The sequence below is a fragment of the Gasterosteus aculeatus genome, chromosome 7, assembly GCF_964276395.1.
Source record: "Gasterosteus aculeatus chromosome 7, fGasAcu3.hap1.1, whole genome shotgun sequence".
In the NCBI taxonomy this organism is placed as follows: domain Eukaryota; kingdom Metazoa; phylum Chordata; class Actinopteri; order Perciformes; family Gasterosteidae; genus Gasterosteus; species Gasterosteus aculeatus.
This window is the reverse complement of record NC_135694.1, coordinates 27750642-27778357: the sequence shown is the minus strand read 5'-3', so window position 1 is coordinate 27778357 and position 27716 is coordinate 27750642. Positions and strand designations below refer to the sequence as shown.

The window sequence follows — 27716 nt, the reverse complement described above, 5'->3', positions numbered from 1 at the left end:
TTGGATTGAGATGCTTCCGCCTGTGGATGATGGGTGAGCGGGGGAAGAGAGAGAGAGAAACATTTTCAGTGGTGCTGAAGGGACAGCGACGAAGAGCACAGCTCCGACCGGACGCCGGAATCTCGCCTCACCTGCCGAGTGCTCACCTGAAACCAATCAGCTGATTTCCACATCAGGTTGCAGACTATTAGAAGTGGGAATATAGATTCAGCTGAAACAAACTACTGGTTTATTATTCGCAATAAAGGTAAGTTCTTGTAAAAACCAGCCAGTAGTAAGTAGGCCTATAAGGTACACGTGTCCAGACAGCTGTCAGCACATTTCCATGTGAGGGCCCCTCGGTCTGCGGGCCCTTTTACTGCAGGTCAACGGCACATTTCAGTCCATAATCATAAAAAAGAAGTCGTTTTTTTTATTTGAACATCTAACGGGCACTTATGTAACCAGGCACCAGTGTCGTAGCTTAAGTCAACTCCTGACAGCCCAGGCTTCTCCACAGCATCACGCATGCACGCACGCGCGCGCACACGCCGCTTTAAAGCCCCGCTTTAACCTTTTCTCGGGGACTTTCGCAGCGCTCCAGCATGGCAGAGCGCCGGGGAAACGGGGACAAGGCGGAGGACGACCTGCCGGTGTATCTCGCCCGACCCGGCACCGCCGACCCGGTGGCCCGGCAGAAACACGGCGGCTTGTTTTGCAGCGTCGAAGGCGCGTTCGAGAGTAAAACCATCGACTTTGACGCGCTGAGCGTCGGCCAGAGGGGCTCCCGCACCCCGAGGACCGTCAGGCGGGAGACCGGTCCGCAGGCGCGCAGCCCGGCGAGTGACCGCGAGATCCCCCGCGGTGCGGAAGGGCGAAGAGGGGACGTGTCCCCTCGGGTGGAGATCAGGACCAGCGGCGGCAAAGAAGAGTTGCAGAACCTGCCGGACGAGAAGGTGAGGAGGGTGCAACTTTGGCGTGAATGGCAGCATGAGGATGAGGAGCTGGTTTCTGCTGTCGCTGCTGTGACTGTTACCTTCGCAATTACACATTTTGAATCTCTCCATCATCCATAAGAGAGAGGCTGTATTTGTGCACAATGCATTTGGGAACCAGTGCAAAGTGGATGAGACCACACATTGTATGATTGTATGACATGAGGTTGTAGATCGAAGAACCTTATTAAAAATGTTAAATGCTGATTAAATAACAGCAGCCTCTTAACAAGTATAGGTCCCCAGGTCATTTACTTTCACAGCAAAGATTTTTTTTTTTAATATGTTTTATCTCAAATGAATTAGGGAAAATAAACAGTACCTGCCAAAAAAGTTGAAAAATTAGATGATGGTTACTTACAGTGTTTGCTACTGTTTAACGTCTTGAAGACAGACAAGATTTTCCAAAGCAGAAAAATTCAATGAACAGAAAATGCAACACGTGTTGCTTTTGCAGCAACAGTTTTACTAATGACATAACCTACAAAGAATAGAGAGGAAGCATTGTATGACAATTACATGCACTGCAGGAGATGGACACACTTGGTACATGCTGTCGTATCAAAACCAAAATCACACGTTCATCTTTACGACAGGACTACATGTCTTTTTCACAGGATGTCCGAGGATGCCGTGTCCTATTTTAACTTAGTTTTTCCTGATTTTTGGTCTTTAACGTGCGTATAGGCTTCTCTGTACGACGCTTGAAACATCACCAGTACAGGGTTATGAGTTTTAACAATTTGTGTTGCAGTCTTATGTCATTAACAAAAAACGGTCAAAAAAGACAACCATCAATTGCAACAGCTATTCATGATTTATTTTTACGTCCCACTTGAAGTTTGTACAATTTAAACACGTCTCCGCTCTAAGTCCATCCGCATGAGCCAAACAAGGCTGCTGCTGTTCTTGCTGCACTGGCAGATTCATCACAGCTGCAAAAAGAAGAGTGACAGACCTCCTGTGAGACAGCACGACTCATTTAAGGGCACTGATTGAGATGACAAATGTTTGTTTGCACACGCCTGAACCAACCGGTTTGAATCCTCACATCATCACCTAATAATAATAATAATAATCCCCCCCACCCCCTCCAGGGGATTGAGGCTGAACTGCAACATTGCACCTCACGAGGCACTAGATGATTCAGCTGAAATCAACAGACACAGTTTGACTGTGCACTTCTTTTAGCTTTGTTTGTGGAGTGTTTGAGGACATCAGACTGACAGCAGTGACGTGCTTACTCTTCTGACAGTGTGGATGACAACTTGGTTTAAGCCTCTCAGCGCAAAATAATGACAGGTGGAAAATATGACCGTTTTAGATGCAAAGGTGTCTCTTTTTGGAGCTTTAATTTACCACTTTCACGTTGTCAAAGAATGCAGAATGGAGTTGACATAAAAATGCTGTAGTTGTTGTTGTTATTTGTTGTTTGGGTTAATGTGTGGTTATTTTATTAGGTTATATTATTAAATGATTCAGCTTGTGTTGACGTTGTAGTTATCAGGTGACAATCTCCAGTCCTGAAAGATGAACCCAACGCGGTTCCGCCTTGAACTTGCATTTTCTTTGCCAGCCAGCAAGGGGCGACAAAGAAAAGGACCCTACTTATCACTTGGTTTAACACCCCACTAAATATTGAACTTATGATCTCAATCACAAGTGTTCTTCAACACAGCTTCATCTTCATTTGGTAAATGATGGTCCCATGAAGAGTAGAACAGACAGTAAAACAGGGTATGCTTCAGGACGCGGCTACATCTTGGATTACTTACTTAATTATTTGACAAAATAAATTCATAAAGAATAACTATGGTGGTTTTGTATTTTATTTGTTTCCTCTCGTCTGGTCACCCAATTAGTTCGATCATCTGCTGTAATGGGGGGTAAAGTGGGGAGTGGTTAGCCACAGTCCCAGGGGAGTTTGTGGGGGGGTGGGGGGGGGGGGGGGGGCACCGCCTTTGTTATCCTGCAGGAGTTGTAGTCAGACTGGAAGGAGGTCTTCATACACCAATTATAAAGGATTTCTTCATAATTTGGTGGTTATCGAAGCAGAAATTGAAACGATACCTTGTAATTCTGTAAGATTCTGGAAGAGAAAGAGAGCGCCAGTAGTTATAGGTTGACCCATAAGGAGTACCTCTCAGCCGGTAAACATAATCTCATATCTTCTGTAGCTCGGGGGGAGCATCGTCTGATCAAAGAAAATACAGTGATGTCATCAGGGTCATCTTGCGCGTGTCACTGAGTAATTTAATTTGATGTCATTTTCAGGGATCGAAGGGAATGTTCAGGAGTTTTTTCTTCCATTTGGGGCGACCGAGGTGCTTCTTCATCCTGGTGAAGCTTTGATGACCCAGCAGAGTCTCTTTTTTCTGCATCCTTGATCTGTCTGCCCCCCTGTCTGTCTATCAGTGTCAGCTGGTTAATGCGGCCTGCACTGATAGCAGGTCTGCGAACTTGATGTGAGTTGTTGATGCATTCTGCAAGGCCTGGGAATGCTGAGGTAATGCCGTACTGCTTCACTGCCATGAAAGGACATGTTAGCGGGCAGGAGATGCGTCTTCATGCAGCCAAAAGGAGGACGAAGACAATCAGTGACAATTAAATATGAGATTGTCAGAATATGAAATTAATCACAAAGTAAATGGTTTTTCAAAATGGCTCAAATCTATTCATTATTAAACCACTACTATCATTTTTGAAAACTATGAAAAGTCTGTTTTTCTCATTGATGGTAGTAGTACACACACACACACACACACACACACACACACACACACACACACACACACACACACACACACACACACACACACACACACACTCACATGTATGTATCTGAACCTCATTATGGGTGCATTAGTGCCGGGGAGGGAAGTGGTGGTGGAAACGACTGGTGGATAAAGGGGATCCACTTTAGGTCCAAACAATAGAGACACATGGCCGGGTGGGGGCATGCAGAGAGGGTGTGTGTGTGTGTTTTTAGGGGGGGGGGCGACATGTGGGGTGTGTAATGTGGTGGGCCGTTTCTGTGACAGCTGCTACACCATTTTGCTCCTCTTCTGTTTCCACAAAAACAAAATCTTGAGGTAATTACATGTAAAGCTTTCTACTCTTACAAACCGTAATCTTATATTTTCATAGAACATTTCTGTTTACCAAAGAAAAGTTACGGAGTAATTTAAGGGAATATTTACATATTTAAAACATCATTATCTTAAAAGTATATTCATTCAGTTCATCGCTGTTGAACTGCATACAGTGGGAGTTAAAAACATTTTTTTGCAGGTGATTTGCAACTTTCTACTAAGTATTTTATTATTGGCCTCCTACTCTGACCAATTCCTTCCGTTGAGTGACTTCGGCTGTGACAGAAGCAGATTAGTCCACAAAAAGCTGCATTCGATACCAGACGGCTCGGATTAACTCGTTCTCTTGTCAAGGAAGACAAACACCTGATTAATTGATTAATAATGACTAATACCGTGCATGTGTTTTATATCTGCAAAAAAAAAGGAAAAAAAGTGCGTCAGCTCAGTAACGCAGACAACTGTCTGCAGGGCTGTTCAGCAGCTGCTCCACTGCGCCCTCCGGTGGAATGATTGTGACATCACTCCCCTCCAATTGAGCCGATTTGAGGGAGGGGCCCGGCTGTGTGACCGAGCCACGCACGCTCCCGCAGCTCTCTGCACGGCACTTTGCATCGCACTGACTTGAGAGTGGCGACCATTCCCTGAAGCTCCCATCCAGGCGAGGGCCGCTGCAGCATCCGAGAGGGAATAGCGTCCTTTTTCCTCCCCCCCCCCCTCTCACCGTCTTCTCAAAAAAAAAAAAAAAGCTTTGACTTCAAAAGGTGGAATCGTGCGAGGAAAAATGTCTTACCAAGGAAAAAAGAACATCCCAAAGATCACAGTGAGTAAAAGAGTTATTAACGCTTCATTGGCTGTGCGAACTTGCAGAAATCGCTGCGTTGCAGTGGTTTTTTTTAAAATTTCTTCTAACGCAGCGCGATATGAACGAGGCCCCCGGTGACACTCGGGGCTCGTCTTTTTTTTTTCTTCTTTTCTTTGCATTGACCGGACTGAAAGTCGCCGGAGGAAATATAAATACGCACTATGAAACGGCACGACTGGCTGCCATAGCGACGGCGGGGAAGATGAGGCGTTTTCTTAAAGGTGTCCCGCATCTTCTTTGTTGAGCGGCACCGTGCGCGCGCCGAGCCGGCTCGCCCATGAAAAAAATAAAAAAATAAATGAGTGAATACAAATCACTGTGATGTGTCTGCGGGGACCGATGGCTCTCTGAAGTGTATAGATGTGAGTTTGTGGTGACGTTTTGTTATTCTCATTGTTACATCCGTATCATTATCCACGTTGCATTGGTGCGCTTTTTGCTACACATTATAAACATTCAGCAATAAATAGAAACCCATCAACCATATAAGCGTGAATCAATTACAATCATTTTGATTTTTTTTTTTAACAAATGTGTCTTAAGCCTTTTTCTGTCTTAAGGAGATTTGTTCGGCCCCCAACTGATCACTTGCTATTGATCAGGAACGTTAATCCCTCTCGCCATTTTGATTCGAACGTGTTTAGTGACACACTTCAAAGCATCCTGATGATACTATAACCTGATTACAGCCCTGCGGCTTACTTGTAGGCTGAATACTGAAGGGAAGGCAGAGCAGCGTGAATGTATGCGCAATCCGTGGGCATCCCTTCCTTATTTCTTAAAAATAATTAATGCATTTAAATGTGTCCCCTGCGGCTCCTGTTCATGTTGCAGGGGGGTTGCAGGGGGACAGCGAAGGGGAGGAAAAAAGAGAGGTGGAGGAAAAAACACGCCCATTTGTGATGAGCTGTTCTGAGCAGGCCTTGTGGTGGGGCTTTGCTCGTGTCTTTGCATGAAGGGTGGGAGAAGGATTCAGACTCCAGGCGGAGCACCGGGGGCTGCAGGTTGAATTCCGGGGGGCAGCCGGCTGGATGCTGGTTTGTGGTACTGCTGCAGAGAAGCCCCTCTCTCTCTCTCTCCGTCTGTGTGTGTGTGAGTCTGAAAGGCCTGCCTTCCAGTTTTCATTGTTGCAGCTCAGGCTGCAGTCTGGGGTGTGTTGCTCGGCCTTTGTCTCGTCTCCTCAGCTGATGTGTCACCATTGGGTGTTTTTTTTGAGGGGACGCAGGTCTTTCAGGTCAGGTATTTTCAGCACATTTTACTCTTCAAGTAGCCCATCTTAATAATACATATAATATGCTAAATAGAGCAGAATTTGTATTATGGGGATAGAAATGTTAATGAGGTTGGGTGCTTTTTTTTCTATAACCTTCTCTTAGGGTACAATTTTGGGGTGTCAACCTTCATAGGCCATGACAGTTATGTCCAAACACACATGATGTTTGATTGCACAAAAATGTGTAAGTGAGTAATGGCTCACCAAGATAAGATCTGTCTCCTCATAGTCCTGATAGTTTCATAGTTTAATGCAACGTGATTGAGTTTGATGGCACTAAGATATTTGCTATCTGGGTCCAGACATTGTTTAATTCCTCCAAGAGCTCCACTGAGTTGCAACCTGACCTTGATCAGAGCAGAGATAACACTCCTACGTGTCCTTCTGGGGGAATGGACAAAAACATTAACTTTCGTATTAATTTGGTGGACTTTGTTTTTTTAAGGTGGTCTTGAAGTGACCTATGTACTGGAACAGAGCCCCCCGCTCTGTGAACGGACTACCAGCTTCCCCAAAAGTTTGGATGTCTTGAATAATAATTTTGGCGTTCATACTGCTCACCCACCCCCCACCTCCCCTCCCTCCACCGTCTCCCCACAGACTCTCCTTCTGTATTTCCACGGTTGCCCGTTCCAAACCAGCTGTTGCCTCGAGTCTGCTCCCCGCCAGAGCGGCTCTGTCAGATTTAGGCGTGGTTCTTCTCTTCCCTCGTACCCGCTCACAGCGGCCCCAGTGTTGTTCCAGGCTGGTACATGTCATCAGTAATCCACTCCAGCTGGAATGAGCATCTTTGGACAAGGCCCTTGGAAAGGAAAGCTGCGCCCCCCCTTCCAGCACCCCCCACCCCATTGACGCACCACAAAACTGGGCTCCACCACACCAGAGTGTGCCATCCCCACGTCGGCGGCAGCAAAGTGGGCTTGATTGCAGACAACATACCCCGTGACCACCCAGGCGTTGCCGTGCGACTCACCATGGCGACCAGCATACAGTTGTGGTGGCAGCAAAATACAGCCGCTGTTTGGTCTGTGGGGAATTGACACGCACACACACACACACACAGACACACAGACACACACACACACACAGACACACAGACACACAGACACACACACTTCTCAGGCGTCTCGAATGAGGGAGTTTATAATTCAACCTGTTTGGCTTAATCAGATCCATATTGGGTTTTGTCTTTTGTTTGTGTTGCCATGGTAACATTGTTACACTGCTCCAGCCTATTACACTCAGTCTTTGTAAGACCTCCGGTGGCGGGGGCTTTAGCGATTGATTTAGATTGATAAGTCTCTTTTTTTTTTCTTCTTTTTTTTTTGCCTTCCCAGAATGTGAAAGAGAAATCCTGTGCAGTTTTGGGTAAAGAGTAAATATTTTTGCGCGCTAGGCAACAGGGCTGAAGCAGCGGCAGACTCCCCATGACTTCCCTCTTCCTCTGGTCCCTGCCTGCCCCCCCTGCTTTTTCACCCACGCAAGGATCTCCCTACCCGCTAATGGAGGTCTCCACTAACGGCCCGTTTCACAGACATGTAACATCCCGGCTTATTAAGCCTGCTGGAGGGGATACTAGCAATTTGCATCCCAGTTTATGAGCTTCTCCCTACAGTCGATCTGGTGGAAGTGGAAAAAAGTTGTCAGTGCATATCAGCGTAGTTGTTCAAGAATAACATCCTGTCGTCTATTTTCGATCACTGCCGCTGCCTTGTGTAAGAGAAAATGACAGCGTCCTGCGCAGCTAGGGCTGCTTTGTTTTTCCTTGTTGTTGAATGACATGACTTTCTTTTGAACCAAACTTTACGTCGTCTGCGAGATACTTTAATAGATAAGCTTGTCAGCTCAAGGGAGAAGATATGCATTTCAAACCTTTTCCCCAATTCTAAAATGTACCTGGAACAGTTAAGGAACTGGAAGCTCACAGTTAAAGTTTGTAATTCTTGTGTCAGTTTAGACTGATAACATGCATGATTATACATTTCTCTGATTGCAGCAACTTGGATCCTTTTGGAGCTTTTTATAAGCCCTCGTGGTTGTTTTCAGTTGTGATTGTGTGACGTGTGTTCGAGCTAATCCTTATCCAACTGTTCGTATTTGTGGGAAAACCAAATCCTCTGCTGTGTACCCAGCGGCAAGAGTAGGTCACAGTCATGCATGCAATCACACGCAAACAAGTACGCTAATGAAAAGGAAGATGAGTTGGTAACATTTGTGTTGTTTTGGCTATTACATTTTTTTATCAAGCCATCAATTTTTTATAAGCCAGTAATAAGCTAAAAGCACTAATCTTCCTTATGTGTTATTTCAACATGACTCAGAACTTCAAAATAAAGTTCCATCCTAATGATGTATGATGATGTTGAATCACAGACCATTTAATTGGTATATTGATCCAGATCAATTGTTACATCACTAGTGTGTATACGGCTAGTTAGCCTCCTAAAGCTAGTTACCTACAGCTAATGTCTGTATTGTCAATATATTGGCTCCTTCATGGGGAATAACTGGAAACTGCACAAGCTCATCCAGTGAATCTAAAAACCTGGCACTGTAACAGCGATGTGATTGACAAACAAGGTCATGGTCACTGACCCTGAAAGGTCAGAATAAATCAGGATCAACATCAAGAGCATTACTGTTGCCTTGCACATGGCAAAGTGTAGATTAGAAATGTGTTTCTCTTCTACACTTTGAATTGCATCTCTACGTCATCTGCTGCTGCAGCTGTTTATTCGGGGAAAGCAAGAAAAGAAAAGAGCATTTTTAGGCTAATGTCTGGTCAATGGGTTTGTCCCGTTTTGAGAGTTGCCTCTGCCAGTCCAAACCAGTCATATAATGTCTAAATGGATCCAAGTATTTCTTCGCAAATCCCAGTGTGCAGGCTGTCTGGGCAGAGCTGTGTAAAACAGGGATGGAATACATCTGAACATCTTAAAACAAGGTAGAGACTCAGTTGTTTCCAAGTGGTTGAAATCAATGTCCAAAAGGAAATCTGGATGAGGTGCAGGAGAGAATCAACATAAATCAATATCCATTATGGCAAAATGAGCCGCGGCAGAAAAAGCAGTAACAAGGCTCCAGTATCCGTGGTCACATCCTCCATTTGACACAACATTCATCTTCTGTCCATCATATGATTAATAGTCAAAATAATGCAGAAATGGAAAATTGAATAAAATCCCAGATGAATTGTCAAACAATAAACAGTATTTTAGCACACATTGAATAAGTAACAGTGACATTATTGGAAAATCAGCCTTTTTTTCACTTCTATTAAATGTTGGTGGTTGAATGACTTGAGCTGTGGAAAAGGTTGTGGTCTGCTTGTCGTAGGTTCTGTTAGGAAAAGCCAGAATAAATACTCTGATAATAATACAGAAACAAACGAAGTGTTTTCACAGCTTGGTAATCCATAGATGCTGGACAGTTAACATCTGATTTTGCACTGACTGGGAATAACTCAAGCCAAGTATTAGACACAGTCCACAGTCACAGTATTATGCATTATACATTATGCATTATGCATGGCACTAGCAGATGCATTAACTCAAATGGAATACTAAAGACAGCTGACTGACAGTTGCCGGGTTGTGATGGAAATGGTATTGATTGTCAAATGATTGTGTTCTCTTGCATGCTGTTGAAGGCCAGTGGGGAGAGTTGGAAGAGGAAAATGTGTGTGTGTGTGTGTGTGTGTGTGTGTGAGGGATAAAGAGAGGCTGCTGAAGCACTTCAGTAAGGTAGTCATGTATGAGGGCACACCCCTCACTGCAGTATTATAAATCATATAAATACGTCTGATTCTCTCCTTGATTTTAAAACAAAAATATTTAACCTACAGTTGTGAATGTGAACCACAATTCCTTGATGCATGTTATTTCTTTGTGAGTATTCTCAAAGCATTGCTGCAGTGTTAGTGTTGTGAATCTTCATTTGCCTCGATTATGATTCAACAACTCAATCGCACAAATAATTGTGATGCTTGTCAATACATTGCATCCTCCTTTTTGGATATTACAGCACACACTTTCATCAATTAATATGTTGTTTGAACTTAGAACACCCTTTTATTCACTGGCACTTTACACCGCATGAATTAGCTTAACAGCTAGCAGCCGACGACAGCCATCGCTCCAAGAGGTCTCCAAAAAAACCAGGAGAGAAACAAGCGTGGCAATAAAATGCACGAATGAAATACATCCTAGAAATCAATAAAGGTTCACCTCTCGGTAAGGTGCAGACTTTCATCATTTCCAAGTCATCCAGTTCATCCACAAAACAAGGCCACAGTCATCCAGATGCTCTCTGAGCTACTGAGCCACAGTTTCTGAGCCGTGCGCTCTGCAGCATGATCTGGGCTCCAAACGCTGATGACTGTGTGTTGTAATGTGCTACAGGGTGTGGTTTCCAGGGAAAGATCCGGGCTCTGTTTCCCACTGCTACGTCACCATCTAAATCATACACACACAAACCCACACTTGGCTCGTGCTTGTGAGCTCAGTAGATATTTTGTATCATCCGAGATGCAAACAAAACAGTTGTTTTGTGTCGTGTGAGGGAGTGGCCACAGTGCTTTATAGTGATGAAACACTTGGTTCACTGTCAGGGGAGTAAATCCCTGCACACATGTTATGTTGGGATAAATATGTCTGTAGCAGTCTTTTATAATGGGAATTTTTTATCCTGCACAGTGTTCCTTTTTGCACTCCCCTCTCTGCACGTAGCCCTCCACCTGGTTTGACAGCCGCGTTGCTCACTGATGTAGCTATCCAACAAGTCAGCAAAAACCAGGCGCCCAGTCTCCTGTCCTCTCTGGTCTCCCTCCCTCCCAGTCATCCGTTGCCATGCCAACGCCCTGCTAAAATCGGTCCGCGGTGCAGCGGCAGCAGCAGATTCGGTGTCTGGCTGTGTGGCGTCACGGCAACGGCCAGATCAGACCATATTACGGAATGTAAAGTTGAAGGGCCGTCTCACAGGGCGACAACGCTCTGTAGTTTCATTTTAGAGCACCGTTCACATTCAGCAGTCGGGGGTTGTTGTTTTTTTTCCTGCGGATTAAAAATATCCTGCGTCACATGATCAATGAGCAATATTGATATAATACTGCCGTTTGGTCTGTGGGATAAATGGAGAGAACAACAACCACAGTTGTTGCGTAATGGAAGCTGGATGACCATGGTTAAGATGTTAATCCATGATCAGTCCATAAAAGCAGCTTTGATTCTGCTACCAGCAGCAAAATGTCAGCCTCTCAAATGGTTATCACCACGTGCAGTCATTTTAAAGTTACCTCCTGATATTCAATTCGCACCACCATATGTGATCCTTGCAAGCTGGAAGGCAGATATCATGAGAACGTTGACAGAGATGATGCAATAGGGAAAAGGAGCTCTCCCTTACGTTAGACATACCGCTTTTAATTTAAAATAATAATCAGGATTCACATTAACACGCAATTGTCATTGCATTGTCAATAGATTTACTGGTCCTTTTCCATTGAAGAACAGCGCTAGATGGTCCTCGGTCTTACTGGCTGAAGTCCTCTAACAACGAGGTCAAGAAGACATCGCTGCAGATACGGGTCACTCCCATCCGAGCACTTTGAAGCACAAGAGCACAAGGAGAGGCCGACAGGCCGACCCACTGACGGGTCCACAGACACAGTGCATGTGGTGTGTTTACACAGGACAAGACCGACAAACATGCCCTTTCTCTTCCATGGCATTGTTAGTCTCCTCTGGGTGGAAGAAGGAGGAAATGATCCTGCTTAAGATAAATAAAAAGCCATTGTCCAACAAATGATCTGCCTTTGGTAGATCATCCTCTAATGAAGCTTGCTTGCTTGCTTACTTGACAATGTTTCAAGTCAAGGTGGGTCTTTGTTGGACAGAAAACTGCATCAAATCATAAAAATGTATTTGTCCTTTACCCCCCCCCACCCCCCCATCCCTTTCTCTACAGAGCGACCGGCTTCTGATCAAAGGAGGGAGGATCGTGAATGATGACCAGTCCTTCCATGCCGATATCTACTTGGAGGATGGCCTCATTAAGTGAGTCCTCCTCTGTCCTCCTTTCTGCTTTTATTCATTGCTGCAATCCATTTGCTTTCATCTGTTGCGCCTCCCTCATGTCAAACAGCATATTTCTTATTTGAATGCAGATTCTTGGAGAAATTCATTTTTAAAAGAATAGTTTTAGAACACATTTTTCTCAGCATGTGAAGTAATGTGGATTATATTTGATGGGTCAGCCGGGTCAATTGTGGTTCCTTATTGTCAACATTCTCCCAATCGAAATCTGTGACCCCAAGAATGACGTTCATCTGTGCAATGAGCCACAGTGTCAATCTTGATCCGTCTGACTGAATGTAAAGCAGAAGTAAATGCAGTAAGTAATGCCATAAGAATACTTACTAGAATATATAGTCCATGTTTCTCAAATATCCAGGAAAGATGTTTTTTTTTATAATTGCATGCAGTTGCAATGGACAAAAATATGAAAATATTAAATTGTCTCAAATGTTTCTTACAAGATCCGAGTAATTATAGATGTGTTTCACTATGACTGGAATCCTTAGAAGACGGGCAGGGAAAAGTTACGCCGCCTCTCTCAAACGACCTTGAGACACTAGGAGTAAAACTCTGTTGCGTCACTCTTTTTGACATGTGGACGCTTTAAACCAAATGTATGTGCACTTGTGTCAAATCAAGAGTTGTTCCATTCGGGTCAAAGCCGAGCTGAGGCGATGTGAGCGGGTCCTCGTCAACCCCACTTTCTGTGTCTCCCTGAGTTAGTCCCCTCTGTCACTGTCTGTCCTGTCCTCACTCGATTTTTCCATTATAGGCTCATTTGTCCCCCCCCCCGGCCCTTGTTTGTCCTTTTAGTGAGGCAGCTCAGAGAAAGGTACCCATAGAAAGCCTGGTGTTGCATAATAAACACCCAGATGCCTGCTGGACCATCGGGCTGCTGGCAGACTCGCAGAGACACCGGCTCCTGTCTGTCTCTCTGTCTCTGCCGCGTCCCCTCCATAAAGTCTGAACAACAGGCTTTTTCTTCTGTGTGTTGGCACGGTGACAACATTCGGCTTCAAGCGTGGCGGGCGGTGTTCTGGGGGCCAGTCTGAAGTCAAAAACATTTGCCCAGGATTTAAATGGATTAGAAAGATGTCTAATAATATCATATTGAGGAACGCTCGCTTTACTCATTTGTCATCTTGATTCATTTGAAAGTGCATCAGCCTGATCCAATTATAATACCCTCCACAGGCAGATCGGCGACAACCTGATTGTTCCCGGTGGGGTGAAGACCGTCGAGGCCAACGGGAAGATGGTGATCCCCGGCGGCATCGACATCCACACCCACTTCCAGATGCCGTACCGCGGAACGACCACCGTGGATGACTTCGCTCAGGGAACGAAGGCCGCGCTCGCCGGGGGCACGACCATGATCGGTAAGAGGCGAAGGAAAGCTTCTCCAACTGAGTTTGAGCTGGAAACCGTAGCTGGAAAGAGGGGGGGGGGGAGAAAAAAAAGAAGGCGGAGACCTGAACAAAGGAGGAGAAATGAAAGGGATTGGAAGCCGTCCTGGGCTGTTTTTGGGCAGCCGTCCAAAAGAGGACCCTACAAAAGACTTAGTCTAAGGGGGTTGGATCAGGACGGGGCAGGCGGGGGGAGGGGAGCGTCACTGGATACAGCTTCAGTGTCTGTCTGCATCCTGCTCCTTGTCTATGTACAGCATGGGGGTGTACAGCGGCTGCCACATGTGGCTGTCGGACCAGACGCTATCACGGCCATCGGCCGCGGTCTCATTGATACCATTAAGTTCTTTTCAGCTGGCTTTGTTCCAACGGGGGCATTCACATCCAACAGACCTGCTACTGTAGTAAGCTCCATTCATGGGGTCCGTTGATTGGGGGATTAGATTCCAGTGGGGGGGGGGTGGGGAGGTGTAGTAGTCGCGCGCTCTGTGTTCGCTGGTGGGCGAATCTGCCGCGCACGGTAAGAGGACAATTGTAAACGTGAAGAAAAACGCCTGGTGACGCGTGGGGAACCTGTCAGAGGGACGAGCGCACATAATTAATAGACCCGGCCCGGTACCAAATGGGCCACGGACCGGTAGCGGTCCGCGGCCCGGTGGTTGGGGACCACTGCTCTAGATGATGTTGTGTTGACGTGAAGGTAAACATAAGTAGTTCAGATGGTTTAGATAGTAATAGTTTTATTTTTGTGTTACTGCCAGTTCTGTGCTATTAACATGCAAAGAGCAGATAAGCAGATTGGCACATGTTTAATGAGATAAAGACGGCGGTCAGCTGGTGAGCCAGCAGGCCGTCTTATTTTATTACAGCTGAGTAATATGAAGCAGGATAATTGTGCAGGGTGATCCTGTTGTGTACAGTGCGGATTAAGTGTCTATTAATAATTTCAGTGAAAACAGACTTTTACCTTGCGCCTGCAAAAAGACAAGAATTCTAGAAAACAGCGCATCTAATATTTCTTCCTCTATTTCGTCTTTTGTTCATGATTTCAGGTGCTTGAGCATAATTATATTTACTTATTAAATTAATATAATTTTACGTTTGGAATTATTGGAATTAGAAATAACAGGGTTATATAACAACAACAAAAACAAAAAGTCTGAAAATAGTTCACAGTTGAGATGCCCCCAAATTCATCAAGGACAAAGATTGTGAGAATGTAATGTGACATGGTCAGCCCCCACCGGCGGAGCGCCGCTGGAACACAGACGGATTACGCAAGATAAACAAAACAAGTGAAAAAGTAGAAACACCAGCAGACAAATCCTGACATCTACCCGTCCCCCGTGTCCTCTGTCCCCCGTCCCCTGTCCTCTGCCCTGCAGTGGACCACGTGATCCCAGATCCCGGGTGCAGCCTGATGGAGGCCTACGATCAGTGGAGGCAGTGGGCTGATGAGAAGACCTGTTGCGACTACTCTCTCCACGTGGACATCACCCACTGGAACGACAGCGTGAAGCAGGAGGTGGACAGTCTCATCAAGGAGAAAGGTAACAAACATCCACTCACCGCTTTTACACCCGTCAGGCTCGGTTAGCGTTGCTCACGTTTCCTCGCGTGCCTTGTCTGTCTTTGTTGCAGGTGTGAACTCGTTCCAGGTCTACATGGCTTACAAGGACTATTACCAGATGAGCAACAGTGAGGTACACCAACTTTAACTTAGTAACACTTTAGAAGTAGTAGAGCTAATTCGCCTCACGTCTCCTTATCTAACATGCTTGCTTTGCTATGTCAGACTCCCGAAGCCCTAATATTAGCTTCACACAGACCGCGGCACCCCCGCCCCATTCTTTAAAAATGAAATTGGGCTGTGGCCAGTGTAAACAGCCATGACCAAGTCCATTTAGGAAACGTATCCAATATCAAACCACTGGCTCGGCTTGTGATGCGTCATCTTTGTTATAAAGCACATGTGGCTGAACTCAGTGATTGATTTAGATATCATTACTTCATTTAGGTAATGAAATAAGAGCGTTTGCAATCAGTCTAAATGAGTCACTGCTGACGCAGTAAGTAAAGGCCGACCTTCAGTTTGCCTCCTCTTTCATACATACAGGATGTCCAATGTACTGTCCCTATGTAACACACAGCCTGCGATGCACAGCACAGCGAGTTCACACTGTACGTCGAGCTGGCGAATGCAAAAGCACGAGGTCAAGGTCCAGACTGTGTGAGGGGAGACTGTTCGTGCTTCTCATGCACAGCCGTGGCTAATTCGGACGCTCTGAGGACCACATGAGGCAACTGAAATAGTCTAGCTCGAAAACCGATGTCATGCCGCTCACAGAGGAACTGTGGTGCGGCAACATAACAGCGACGGCGGGTCATCCCACAAGGGTTTAACCGTTTCTGGAGAGACCACACGCAGCAATTGCAGCGTGTCGTGGTGGACGTCTTGTAAATTGCGGGCTTTTTTGTAAACTGTCGCTTAAGGGTGACAGGAAAAAAAAAAAGCTTCAAAAGCAGGTTTCTAAACATACAAACAGCGCCACTGTACTTTCTCACCGTCTTCTGCGTCTTCCTCCTCCAGCTCTACGAAGTTTTCTCCTTCCTGGCGGAGAGAGGCGGCATCGCCGAGGTCCACGCGGAAAATGGCGAGATCATCGCTGAGGTAAAGACAAGTAAACTGACACACACGGCTCTTCCCTTAACTACTTGTGTCCTGGTGTGATTTACGTTCACGTGTGATGTACGTTCAGTGGTCGGGTCGAGCTTCACCGCCGCGCATCTCCTCTACCTACAGACTAAACACGCAGTCACTGCTGAGAGGCAGCATGTGTTTCCTGTAGGAAAGTAATGCGTGGGTGAGGTTTACACAAACGAAAGTGATGACCATGAATTAGCTGGTGGATTGAGAGGGTTGGTATTAGTCAGAGCTGTAGACTATACCTGGATTATGTCACTGTGTGTGTGTGTGTGTGTGTGTGTGTGTCGGATCTGTTACATCGCAAATCCCAGTCTTAAATTTGGGCTTTTATGGAGTCTGATTTCCTGAATCCAAGGTTATGTCACGTCTACATTTTTTCTTCATGGCCCATGAGATAGAGAGACATTGTTTAGATCAGTGCGTGGTTATTTGTTGTACAGACAACAAGGGAAAACTCTCATAACCACTAGATGCCCGCTTGAGGAAAGCTTAAATTGTCCTCCATAACTACATGAAGGGCAAAAAAATTAAATGACTTCCTTCAAAGTTTATGTCTCATGAGTGAAAATGTTTAAAATTTAAATATAGAAGAAATACTCTATACAATATTTTGAATTGCATGATTCTTTTCAAAGCATCTTTGCATCATGACTAACTCCCTTCTGCGTGTTTGTTCCACAGGAGCAGGCCCGCATGCTGCAGATGGGTATCACTGGACCGGAGGGACACGTGCTGAGCAGGCCAGAGGAGGTATGACCGCCCCATTAAGCAGCGCTTTAAGAACCAAAAAGCTTGGTTACAGGACTTTACAGAGCGGAGACCAAGTGGGATTAGTGCTTACTCGGTGTCTGGTGTCCTTTTTTGGATTTAATTTGTTGCTTATTGGATCCAGGTTGAGCTTGTAGACTGGAGCACAGTAATACGTGGAAGTGTTTGCACATGAAGAAGATAGGAAGGCACACATTGGCTCTATTGGCAACTGCTTAACCATTTAGCTCATGCATCTGATGATGCTAAAATGATAAGCTTCCACAAAAATGAGTATTTCAAACAATCTTTATTATTTATATTTAATTTTTACTCCTGGTGGCAAATCCATTTCCAAGTCAACTACAATGCCGTGTCCCCTCTGCAGCTGGAGGCGGAGGCGGTGTTCCGCGCCATCACCATTGCCAGCCAGACCAACTGTCCTCTCTACGTGACCCGAGTCATGAGCAAGAGTGCTGCTGACATCATCTCACAGGCCCGGAAAAAAGGTAAAGAGCAGCGTTTAGACCCATCCGCACAAGGCAGAATATTGCCCACTTTATTTTTATTTATACAATGTGTATTTGGCTCGAGGCTTCATCAAAGCAAATGTATCTCACAAAACAATTCAATTAAAACCAATTGATTTGCTCCGGAAATTCATTTGATATTTGACGTCTGCTGTGGCCGTCTTCCCCTCTGATTTCCGGCTACTTTTCGAATGCACATACCAGGACATCACCGCACCTCCATGCCCTTATAAGATGATTTCCCCGTCCGTCCTAAAGCTGCTGATGTACACCGAGTTTGGCTCTGCTGGACAAAATGAAAAAAGAGGCTATTCCTAGAGGAATTTCCAGATTTGTCATTCAGGTCTTTTCTTTGGTTTAAGCTGTCACACAGTCCATTCCTCACAGCCGCAGGAAATAGCAGAGGGTAACCGAGGTGCTTTCTGGCTGTGATGGAAAGTGAAATATACAGTTTTTGAGAAAGGAACAGGGAAACGGCAAAGGGCAGAGAAGAAGAATCTGTGTTTGGATGTCTTTGGCAAAATGCCACAGAAGGTTTTAGCGGGATGACCTCAGGAAGACTTTTGGTCTTGGACACCATGTAGGGGCCTTTATGGGCTCGACAACACCTTGGTTTGGAACTACTCCCCATCATCTTTCCTCATTTAAACCAGAAAGGACCGCCAGCAACTCTCACTCGTCATTCCCAGAATAGCAAGATAAACTACAATTAGTCCAACAGGAAACTGGTTCATTTTGTGGGGTGATGTTTGGCTCCTTTAGAGATGCAGCATTGTTCCTCTGCTGCAGACACTCAGGTTTCAACGGCGCAACTCTTGATTTTCCAAAAACCACTGAAACCGATCTGATTCGCTTCACATTCGTCTCATTGGGGCTTTTGTCGTTATTTCTTTCCTAGGAAACGTTGTGTTTGGGGAGCCAATCACGGCCAGCCTGGGGACCGACGGGACACACTACTGGAGCAAGAACTGGGCCAAGGCGGCTTCTTTTGTAACATCTCCTCCTCTCAGCCCGGATCCCACCACTCCAGACTACCTGAACACGCTGCTGTCCAGGTGCGTGTCGCAGCTCTTCCCACCGCCACAGCGGTTCATCATTAGATGGATTACTGATGAATTCCGTGGTCAACCTAGCATTGTGCAGTAGCTACAACCAAAGCATGACCGATGTAATTCCCCGACCCTGATTTCTGTTGGGTTTTTCTCTGGTAAGTTATTCGGATCTGGAAGCAGCTAAACTTCATAACTCAAAGGTCCTTGTTTGGTCTTGTTGTACAAGTCGTGTGAAATGATATAAACGCATTTACCTGTGATTCCCGGCGCACACGGTGCTGAGCTGGTGTGATTCCATCTTTGTGTTTTGTGTGTCTCCTCGTCCCCCAGTGGAGACCTGAGTGTGACTGGCAGCGCTCACTGTACCTTCAGCGTGGCCCAGAAGGCCATTGGGAAGGATGACTTCACTCAGATCCCAGAAGGTCTTAACGGAGTGGAGGAGAGGATGACCCTCATCTGGGATAAAGCTGTGGTGAGGACTACGTCTTTGGTTATTTTTTCCATTTTTAATTGGAGAAAGAAAAAAAAAGAAATGATGGATTCACATAAATATTCACCCTTGGCTTTATGGCGCTTTACCAACACTTATCCGCTTTGACTAATCAGAACAGAATTGATGCTTTTGGTCGATTCGGTCTGGTTCAGTTTCATCGTGCAAGAATTTAAGCGAAACAAATAAAAAACTGTACAAAGAAGAAAATGTATCTTTTTCGTCTTGAGAACTTCTATGAAAAGGACTCGCAGACTTTGAAACATTGCTGTTTTTTTTTACTTTGCACACCTACTGTTCTACTGTGCACATGAATCCCTTCTCCCCCAGCAGGTCTTTGTAAGCTACAATTTTTTCATGGACGTCATTCAGCATATTCCGTACGTTCTCATTCAATCCGAAGTCAAGCAAACATCAAACTTCTGCAGAAGATTAAAACTCATATTTGCATTTGAAATATCCCCCAAAAGCCTCTTGTTCTCTGTCTCCTTCCTTATATTTGTCTTTCCCTATTTCCTCTGGCATTATTCTGCCTGGTTATTACTCTCTCTAAATTTCTCATGTCTTCCCCCGTAACTGTGTTCCTTTTCTATCTCCACATCTGTCCCTTCCTTCACCCTTGGACACAGCACTCTTTGTACTAATTTGTCTGCCTTCCTTCGCTCTCGTTATCACTGCATCAGCGTTCTGCTGACAGACACACAGCATTTAGCTTTAGACAGCTGTGCTGCCTGTAAAATGTGGGCTGGCTTTTTATTAAACTTCCTTTGGGTATTTACTTAAAGTCCGAGCCCACGCCCATACTTAGTCATAATCAAGCTTCCTGCAGCTGCATGTTTTAGGGTATTTAGCCATTTCCAATCTTTATACTAAGCTAAGCTAGCCGCCTCCTGGTGAGAGCGCCATACATAACCCACATGAAAAAGTAGTCATTGTTCAAATTGAAATCTGCCAGATTAAGATACAATATTCCTTTAATATCTTGCTCTTAATATCCGATGTAAAGTGAGAACACACAACAAAAACACACTTCGAGGTGTTCAGGTGCATAAGCGTTTCGACTTTAAAATAGTATTTGAAATATGTAAATAATTTACAGTCAACATCAAAGACATTCTGTGGTTTGTAGTCAGAGAGAAAGTAGCTTTATTCACCTCACATCTCAAACGGTCTCTGTAAACAATCAATTCGATCGGCTCAATTGAGTGAAGCAATTGCAGTATTAATTGGATTAGCTGTAATCTGCACGGCTTCGGACACAGTTCCCTTTACCCTGAAATCCACAACCGCCAAACAATGCTCAACAAGTAAAGTCGCAGTTGCATCGAATTTTAGGTGCAAAAAGGTTTTTGACTTCCTATTCCTTGTCCATGTAACTCCCAGACCACAGGGAAGATGGACGAGAACATGTTTGTGGCCGTCACCAGCACCAACGCAGCCAAGATCCTGAACCTGTACCCTCGTAAGGGTCGGATCGCAGTGGGCTCCGATGCCGACCTGGTCATCTGGGACACCGACTCCATCCGCACCATCACCGCCAAGACGCACAACTCGGTGGGTACACAGCTCACGTCATTTTCCTTCTACTCTATTGTCCGAGGTAACTTGAGTGCATACATGTAGAAGGACTTTTTCTTGTTGCTGCGGCAGTAACCTTGATGGCGTCCACCCATTTGGGATCGGCTATACATGGAGGCCCAGGTGAAAACATCACTATGAGACATTGAGGGAGAAAATTGAGAACTAAAAAAATGCAGTTAAACGGGTTTGATCTCTAGTGAAAGAATAAAGCAGAACATGAGATAAGAGAAAAGTGTCCACATCTGTGGCGGTGTGTGTGCGCGCGCGCGTGTAAAATACGAAAGAAAAAAAGAGAGAGAGAGAGAGAGCACATTTTTGAATAGCTTCCAGAGAGTTCTCAGTTCCTCTGAACGGAAATGAAGTCTCAGTGGATGTTCACTGCTAATAACAATCTCATGCCGTACTAACCACACGACCAGCTCTCGCCGTTAAGTCGAGTCTCTATCTCCATGAAACTGGTAGCAATGACCAAATGTATTCTCAGGTAAAATATGGGGCGTGCAAATGCACAAGTTGATTCAAATATTACAAACTTTATCTCAGTGGTGCAAACAGTGTCCAAAACGCTCCAATTACAGTAAATCAACAACGAAGCTACGAGCTGTACAAGCGGTATTCGCTTCACCACACATGACATTCGCTTTACCACATTATCCAAACGTGTTTATCATGACTGAACAACCATGGTGGGTTTAAAGGATGTCATTGATTGCACGGGCTTACGCAGCAGTACGACATGTTTTCAAATACTTCCACAAACCTCAGAGATCTGGAGCATCATTGCCCGACCACGTGTCTCACAAGCAGAAAACAGCCGCGACGTCAAGGGAAACATCTCGGCCGGACTGATTCATCTCAGCTAGCAGTGTTTCGTGATGGACTGTCCACCGCAGAACAAGTTATGCTACATTGGAAATATGCGAGGCTGTATTATGCAACGGCAGATTTTCGGGACAAGGAGGCATTTACATAATGAGGGTTCGACCGTTAAACCGAAATTAGAAGATCCCAGAGAGACCACTCGGCTGCAGGGGAAGTCTTTCCACAGGAAATCAAGGCTCGACTGACCTCGCACAAGCCTGCAAATTACACAAACGAGGAAACGACATGTGTGAGTGGCTTTCCGGGATGATGATGATGATGACGATGAAGAGAAGTCTGTAGATTCGAATTTGCCTCGCATTAAAGACCCAACGGCAGCTGCTTAGCGGGAGAGACGGAACATTTGATCCACCTCCAAATGGGGGAATGGAAAGAGAGACGGAGGGAACTGGACCGATAACACGCTCTCTCCACAGAGGATCCTCGGCTTCTTACATGGGAGCGGAGCACGGCAGCTCCCACTCCCACAAGAATCTACCTCAATGGACAGTCTGACAGGCCCAGACCGGAGCGGCCCTGTTCACCAGCACACTGTGTTGGTGGATGCTTTCTCCAGTGAAATAAATAGGATTTGTCATCAAAAAGCCCACATCTGGCGTGGATCGGTTGTCGTCGTCCACACAGAAATACACAGGGTTTTTGTGACACATAAACAGGCGTAAACAAGAACAGGCAGCAACGCGCACGCACACCCACTCCGGGACACACTCGGCTCAGCCATGACATCATGCTTGGCACGCGGTACGTCTTAGCTATGTCCTGTCCAGGCCTGAACTTGGACGGCTGCAGAAAACAGGGCAGTGTGCAGAGGAAACAAGAAACAATGGAATGAGGGGAGGGGGAGGGAGGGGGGGCTCACGGATCAGAAACATGTCGGGAGAAAAGAAAGCCGGCACCAAGGAAATACGGAGGAGGATAAATTGGGCCGCGGGTTGGAGGAATCTCGCGGTCACGTAAAACAAGCGAGAATGTGTAGGAGGAGAGGAAGACGAGGGGACAACAGCGGGGATGAATGAATGAAGGAGGCAGACAACTGGAGGGTGAAGGGAAGGAGAGGGAAACCCCAGCTGGATGGTGGCAGCTGCCCGTACATGCCAAACAGACAAGTGTAAGGAACATGGTGATGAATGATGAAGAATGGGGGCGAGTGTGGGATTCAGGAAGAGAAGAGGAGAAGGAGGCTTTGCGCCTCCACTTCCTGTCTCTACGTCACCTCTCACAGCTTCCCCTGTTGTGGTTTGACTTTGCCGCCTCCTCCATCCCTCCGTCCTTTAAAGGAAAGTTACAGGATGTTCCATTTTATTGTTTTGTTAAATTATTTTATGAAATTCGATTGATCAAATCTAGATGAAAATCGATTGAAGATTAGAACTTAGCATATGATTATTATTCTGTGTATGTGTTATGCGTTTGTGTGTTAATATATTTACTCTATAACAGCAAATTCAGACATTGTGTATTTTGCTGTATTGCCCCTACAGTTCTATTTGCTGCCTTCTTATCCAATTGTTTTATACGTGTGCTTTTAGGCTGCTGAGTACAACGTCTTTGAGGGCATGGAGCTGCGCGGCGCCCCACAAGTGGTCGTCTGCCAGGGGAAGATCGTTCTGGAAGACGGGAACATGCACATCATCTCCGGCGTGGGCCGCTTCATTCCCTGCTCTCCCTTCCCCGACTTTGCCTACAAGCGCATTAAAGCCAGGAAGCAGGTAAATACTGGTTCTACTTGGGCCTAATTGCGTGGCAGGTTTGGAGTTACGATGTTGGCGAGAACACAGGGCGGGAAGGATGGAGGGAGGAAGACAAATGTGGGGGAGATACACGAAGCCTGACATCAGCCTCCGAGGTTCAGACTCGGGGACTTTCCAGAGACTTACCACATACGTTGAAAGAGTTCCCAAAATCCGTTGGAAATGAGTTACTGTCCTGAAATCGAACTCACTGTTCGGTTGCTCATCGGAGAAAAGGTCCTTCTTATCTCTTTCAGTAATGAGTCCACCTCATTCGACCACTTGATTTGTGACTAGATAAACCCTACTGTTTCTCCCTCTTATCTCATGGGCCAAAAGTCTCACTGTTCAACAATCTGCAGCTGGCTGGTGATGAGAACGCGTCGCCGTGGCAACAGTGCGCTGTTTATCTCCGTAGAGGCTTTCTTTGTTCACAGATGTCTCTTTTCAACTCTGCAGCAGAGTTTCCAAGAGTCCTCTGAGTCACCGACAGACAGACTGACAGTCAATGCGCAACATACCGGCCTTCCTGCCCTGCAGCCTGTAAAACAGTGTACTCGTGTTTGTGTGTCTGTGTTTGTGTGTGGATGTGTGAAATCTGGAACTGATTGTGCTTTGAAAAATGCGTAAATATTTCAGACACAGAGAAACATGTAATGCAAAACAGGTGTGGACTTGGTTGGTAACATAAAATCTGTGGTACCAAACACTAAAAAACGTCTTTCGCTTCTTTTTCCTTCGGCCCTGACACGCCGCCGTCTCTGCTCTCTTTGTGTGTTTGTCCCGTCCAGCTGGCGGTCCTGAGGGCGGTGCCCAGGGGAATGTACGACGGCCCCGTGTCCGAGTTCTCCTTGTCCCGCGGTGGGACCCCCTCGGCCTCGGCGCGCACCTCCCCCACCAAGCAGCCCGTCAGAAACCTGCACCAGTCTGGATTTAGTCTAGCAGGTAACCCTGCACAATGCGGTGAGCCCAGCTTCTTAATACGAACCCCCACCACTCGGCCCCTCGGCCCCTCATCCGCTCGGTGGTCTGTGCCGATTCGGGCAGACGGTCGGAACGCGATCTGCCTTCGCGGGCCCCTTTTATCCGGACCTCGGCCTGTGAGGGACAACAGTCGTGTGTTTTCTTTGTAGACCTAGAGTTAACAGTTGGTTGTTGATGGTAACTCAATTGACATTTCTGATGAGCGTCTAAAAAAAAAGCTCAGTATTTTGGTGAAGTTCTGATTAATACACGTTGTACTAAGCAAATTGTGGTTATTATTTTGCACTACTCAACATTTTAATTCCTAACTGAGATCGGTCATTCTGTGTAATTACTCATCTGTAAGAAATTCACCTCATATTTCTCATATTTCTCCCACTGAATTACTCACATACAATATCTCAAGCCTCTCAACCAGAACTGCTGTTTTCACTCTTTAGAACACCGTGACATGAGCGCTGCTGTAAATCACGCTGGATTAGAATTTTGGCTGAAAGCCTAAAATGTACAGCTTACCAGATTCCAGTCCAGGCATCTGTGCATTGGTTTATTAAGAAAGCCCATCTTATGTTAGAGTTATGTATTCACATTCCACATCTGTTCCATTGTGCAGATCTGCTGAGTGACAGTCTTGTTATTGCTCGCATGGATGGCGATGGACCAGCTTTTGATTTGAACAAATGTGAGAAATTGCTTTTGTCAGGCTGCCAAACAGTAACAACTTTGTGCACACGGTAAAACCTCAAAACGGATGAACGGCGTTTGTTTCCATCTCTGACGGTGAATGTGTCCGTGTCCGGACTTTTGGCTTTAATGAGAAACACGTGTTTACAAGCGCAGGTCATGTGTGATACCTCATCGATTAAAAACGACGGTGACCTCCGCCGGAAAGAATTTACACGTCTAATTACACGAATCTGGAGTGAGGCTGCTCTCGGTCTGCCAGACTTCTTCAGGATTCTGTGTGTTTTCTTGTGCATGCACGTATGTCAGAAGGAGTCAATCTATTTAGGTTTTTCCAGGGCCACCACCTGCAGAGTGGATTCACTCTGTTGTTTGCTTAGATACTGTGTATCACAGGCTGACATCATTCAACTTTCCATTTATGTACCGGCTGTTCGTTTGTTGCAGCAGAGGTCTTGGCTCATCCTTCGGAAACAGTGTGCTTCAAACCGTAGCTTCTTCTGATAATGTGTCAGTAGCACTCAGCTCACATGCGCACACATTTACTGATGAACATGCAGATGGGGACATTAATACAAGTTCATGGAGGCTAGTATTATAAAAGTGTGTCTATGGAAATCCATGTCTTTTAACCTTGTTCTCTACAAATAAAAGATAATAGTGGGGAACTTGAATTGAAAACCATGAATTTTGAATTTCAAATCATACCGTAGCATCTGAAGCAATTTTTCTTTTGAGTCTATTTGTCCGATATCCTACAGTTTTTTAAAAGCATCCCCGTTTTTCAATCGGCCTTTTTCTCCACCCTCGTTCTTTCTTCCGACTGCCTCGCGAGCTCTTCGCCTTTTTCCAAGTGACCCGCTTCAATCTTTCTCTCCTCTGCTCTCGTTCCAGGACCCCCCATCACCCCAGATGACATCCCCATCAGGCCTGCTGGCCGGCGTATCGTAGTGCCCCCTGGTGGTCGTTCCAACATCACGTCCCTCAGTTAAACAGCGGCGCTGACGAGGGGATGCATCCAGAAAACGACAGCAGCCAGAGTGCAGGACGGAGGGTGGGAGGGAGGAGCAGATGCAGAGGACCACGATTAGTTAAAAGAGCAAAACACTGAATCCTCACGCCTTACCTGTCACAACGCTACACCTGGCTCAGATGAGAACAGCATCTCTTTTCCTGGGGAGTTTGTATTAACGTGGTTGAGAATTGCCACCAAAAGGTACCACCAAAGCACAACACACACGACCCGGTCTTTAGCCTCACTTCTTCTTGGCAAGTAAAAAGCAGTAAAAAACAAACAAACACGTTCACTGTGTTATTTGGCAACGAGAAACTACACCAGTAAAACAGCTCACCATCAAATTCACCAGAATACAAACAAACTCGGCTCTCAAAGGAAAACGGATGCTGCCGTTCTCAGAATGACGCTGTGGTTCTTTCACCCTGTTTGGCTGTCAATGTCACTCCCTTTTCAGTAGCCTGCTTCCTCCATAGTCTGCAACACTAGGTCCCACATTAGCCATGTTTTATCGTGCAGTACCACTGATTAGCTCTAGATGGCATTGTACATACGGTAGATGTAATGTAGCTTTGTGAATGATGTTCGTCGCAATCTGTTTGCGTTTACCGGAAAAAGGGAAAGGTATTTATCAAATCTCAGGAGCAGGAGCGCTGTTGGTCATGGAACAACGTGGGTGACCCCCCACCACCTCCCCCTCTCCTCTCCTCTGAGATGCTTGATAAATACCATCCCCGTGTTGTATCGATTGAATAATTGTTGATGTTAATAATGGAAGACAGCCACATGAATAGAAAGGGTTTTAGCATTCTTCATCTCCGAAGGTTTTGTTTTTACTGCCCGCACTCCATCACGGCTGTGGTGAACGTTGTAAGAAACCGTCCTTTGCATTTGCTTCTAGCTTATTGGCTGCTCTTGTCATCCTGAAAACATCTTGAAAACAAGATAAGGAAAATAAAAAGATTAACAAAAAAAAAAAAAAAAAAGTTCACAAGAAGTAAAAAAAAAAAAAAAAAAACAGTCCCTTGAAGCTCAGCTATAACTTTTAATGACGAGCTTTAGAATTGAGGGCAATGAAGAAAACCAGATGCAATTAAATGAACAAGCGACAAACACCTGCTTTCAGATAACAGCACTTCACCTCTTGCTTTACTTTTTCATCCCTGATGAACTGGGCTCTTGTTTCCATACGAGAGGAAGACCATCATTCCCTTGTGATCCCCTCACGGCCCTCTCATGAAATTCTGACCGACACTAATTCAACAGCCTGAACGCGACGTTAGTCTACATGAAGCACTCTGGACCTGATGGTTTTGAGGGGAGTTTGGAGCTCTTTGTGTGTCTGTTTGCTGGCAAGGCCGAGGATTGCGGTGCAGTCAGGGAAGCTTTTATTTGTTTGCTGTCCCACTGCCGGGGGAAGGAGATGGCGTTTTTATTTGCGGTGGGGCAGTCTGAGGCAGGCACGAATGCTGTATTTATGTTAGTTTTACAACCTTTTGTTATTGTTTTTATGCTGTTTCTTTTTTACTGTTTTGTCAAAACCCAGAGATGGCAGGTAAAAAAAATAAGGTGTGTTGTGGAGGAATGATTTGTTTCCTGAATAAACATGAGTTGCAACTGACTTGATTTG

At 45.6% G+C, this 27716-nt stretch overlaps 1 protein-coding gene across 6 annotated transcripts; it reads left to right on the top strand.

The window, feature by feature from the left end:
- Positions 1-27707, top strand: dpysl3 (dihydropyrimidinase like 3). Of its 6 annotated transcripts, none has more exons than XM_078106811.1 (15): positions 1-247; positions 576-935; positions 12169-12257; positions 13473-13657; positions 15070-15234; positions 15326-15387; positions 16275-16355; positions 17073-17141; positions 17527-17647; positions 18567-18723; positions 19051-19192; positions 20594-20764; positions 23203-23382; positions 24195-24348; positions 25966-27707. In XM_078106811.1, the coding sequence occupies exons 2-15, from the start codon at positions 585-587 to the stop codon at positions 26061-26063; spliced, it is 2025 nt and encodes a 674-aa protein (XP_077962937.1). In that variant the 5' UTR covers positions 1-247; positions 576-584; the 3' UTR covers positions 26064-27707. The 6 variants fall into 6 exon arrangements, with proteins under 6 accessions (XP_077962937.1, XP_077962936.1, XP_040037007.2 ...); XM_078106810.1 differs by having other exon boundaries at positions 24195-24366; XM_040181073.2 differs by lacking the exon at positions 1-247 and having other exon boundaries at positions 351-935.
- Positions 27708-27716: the final 9 nt, after the last annotated feature.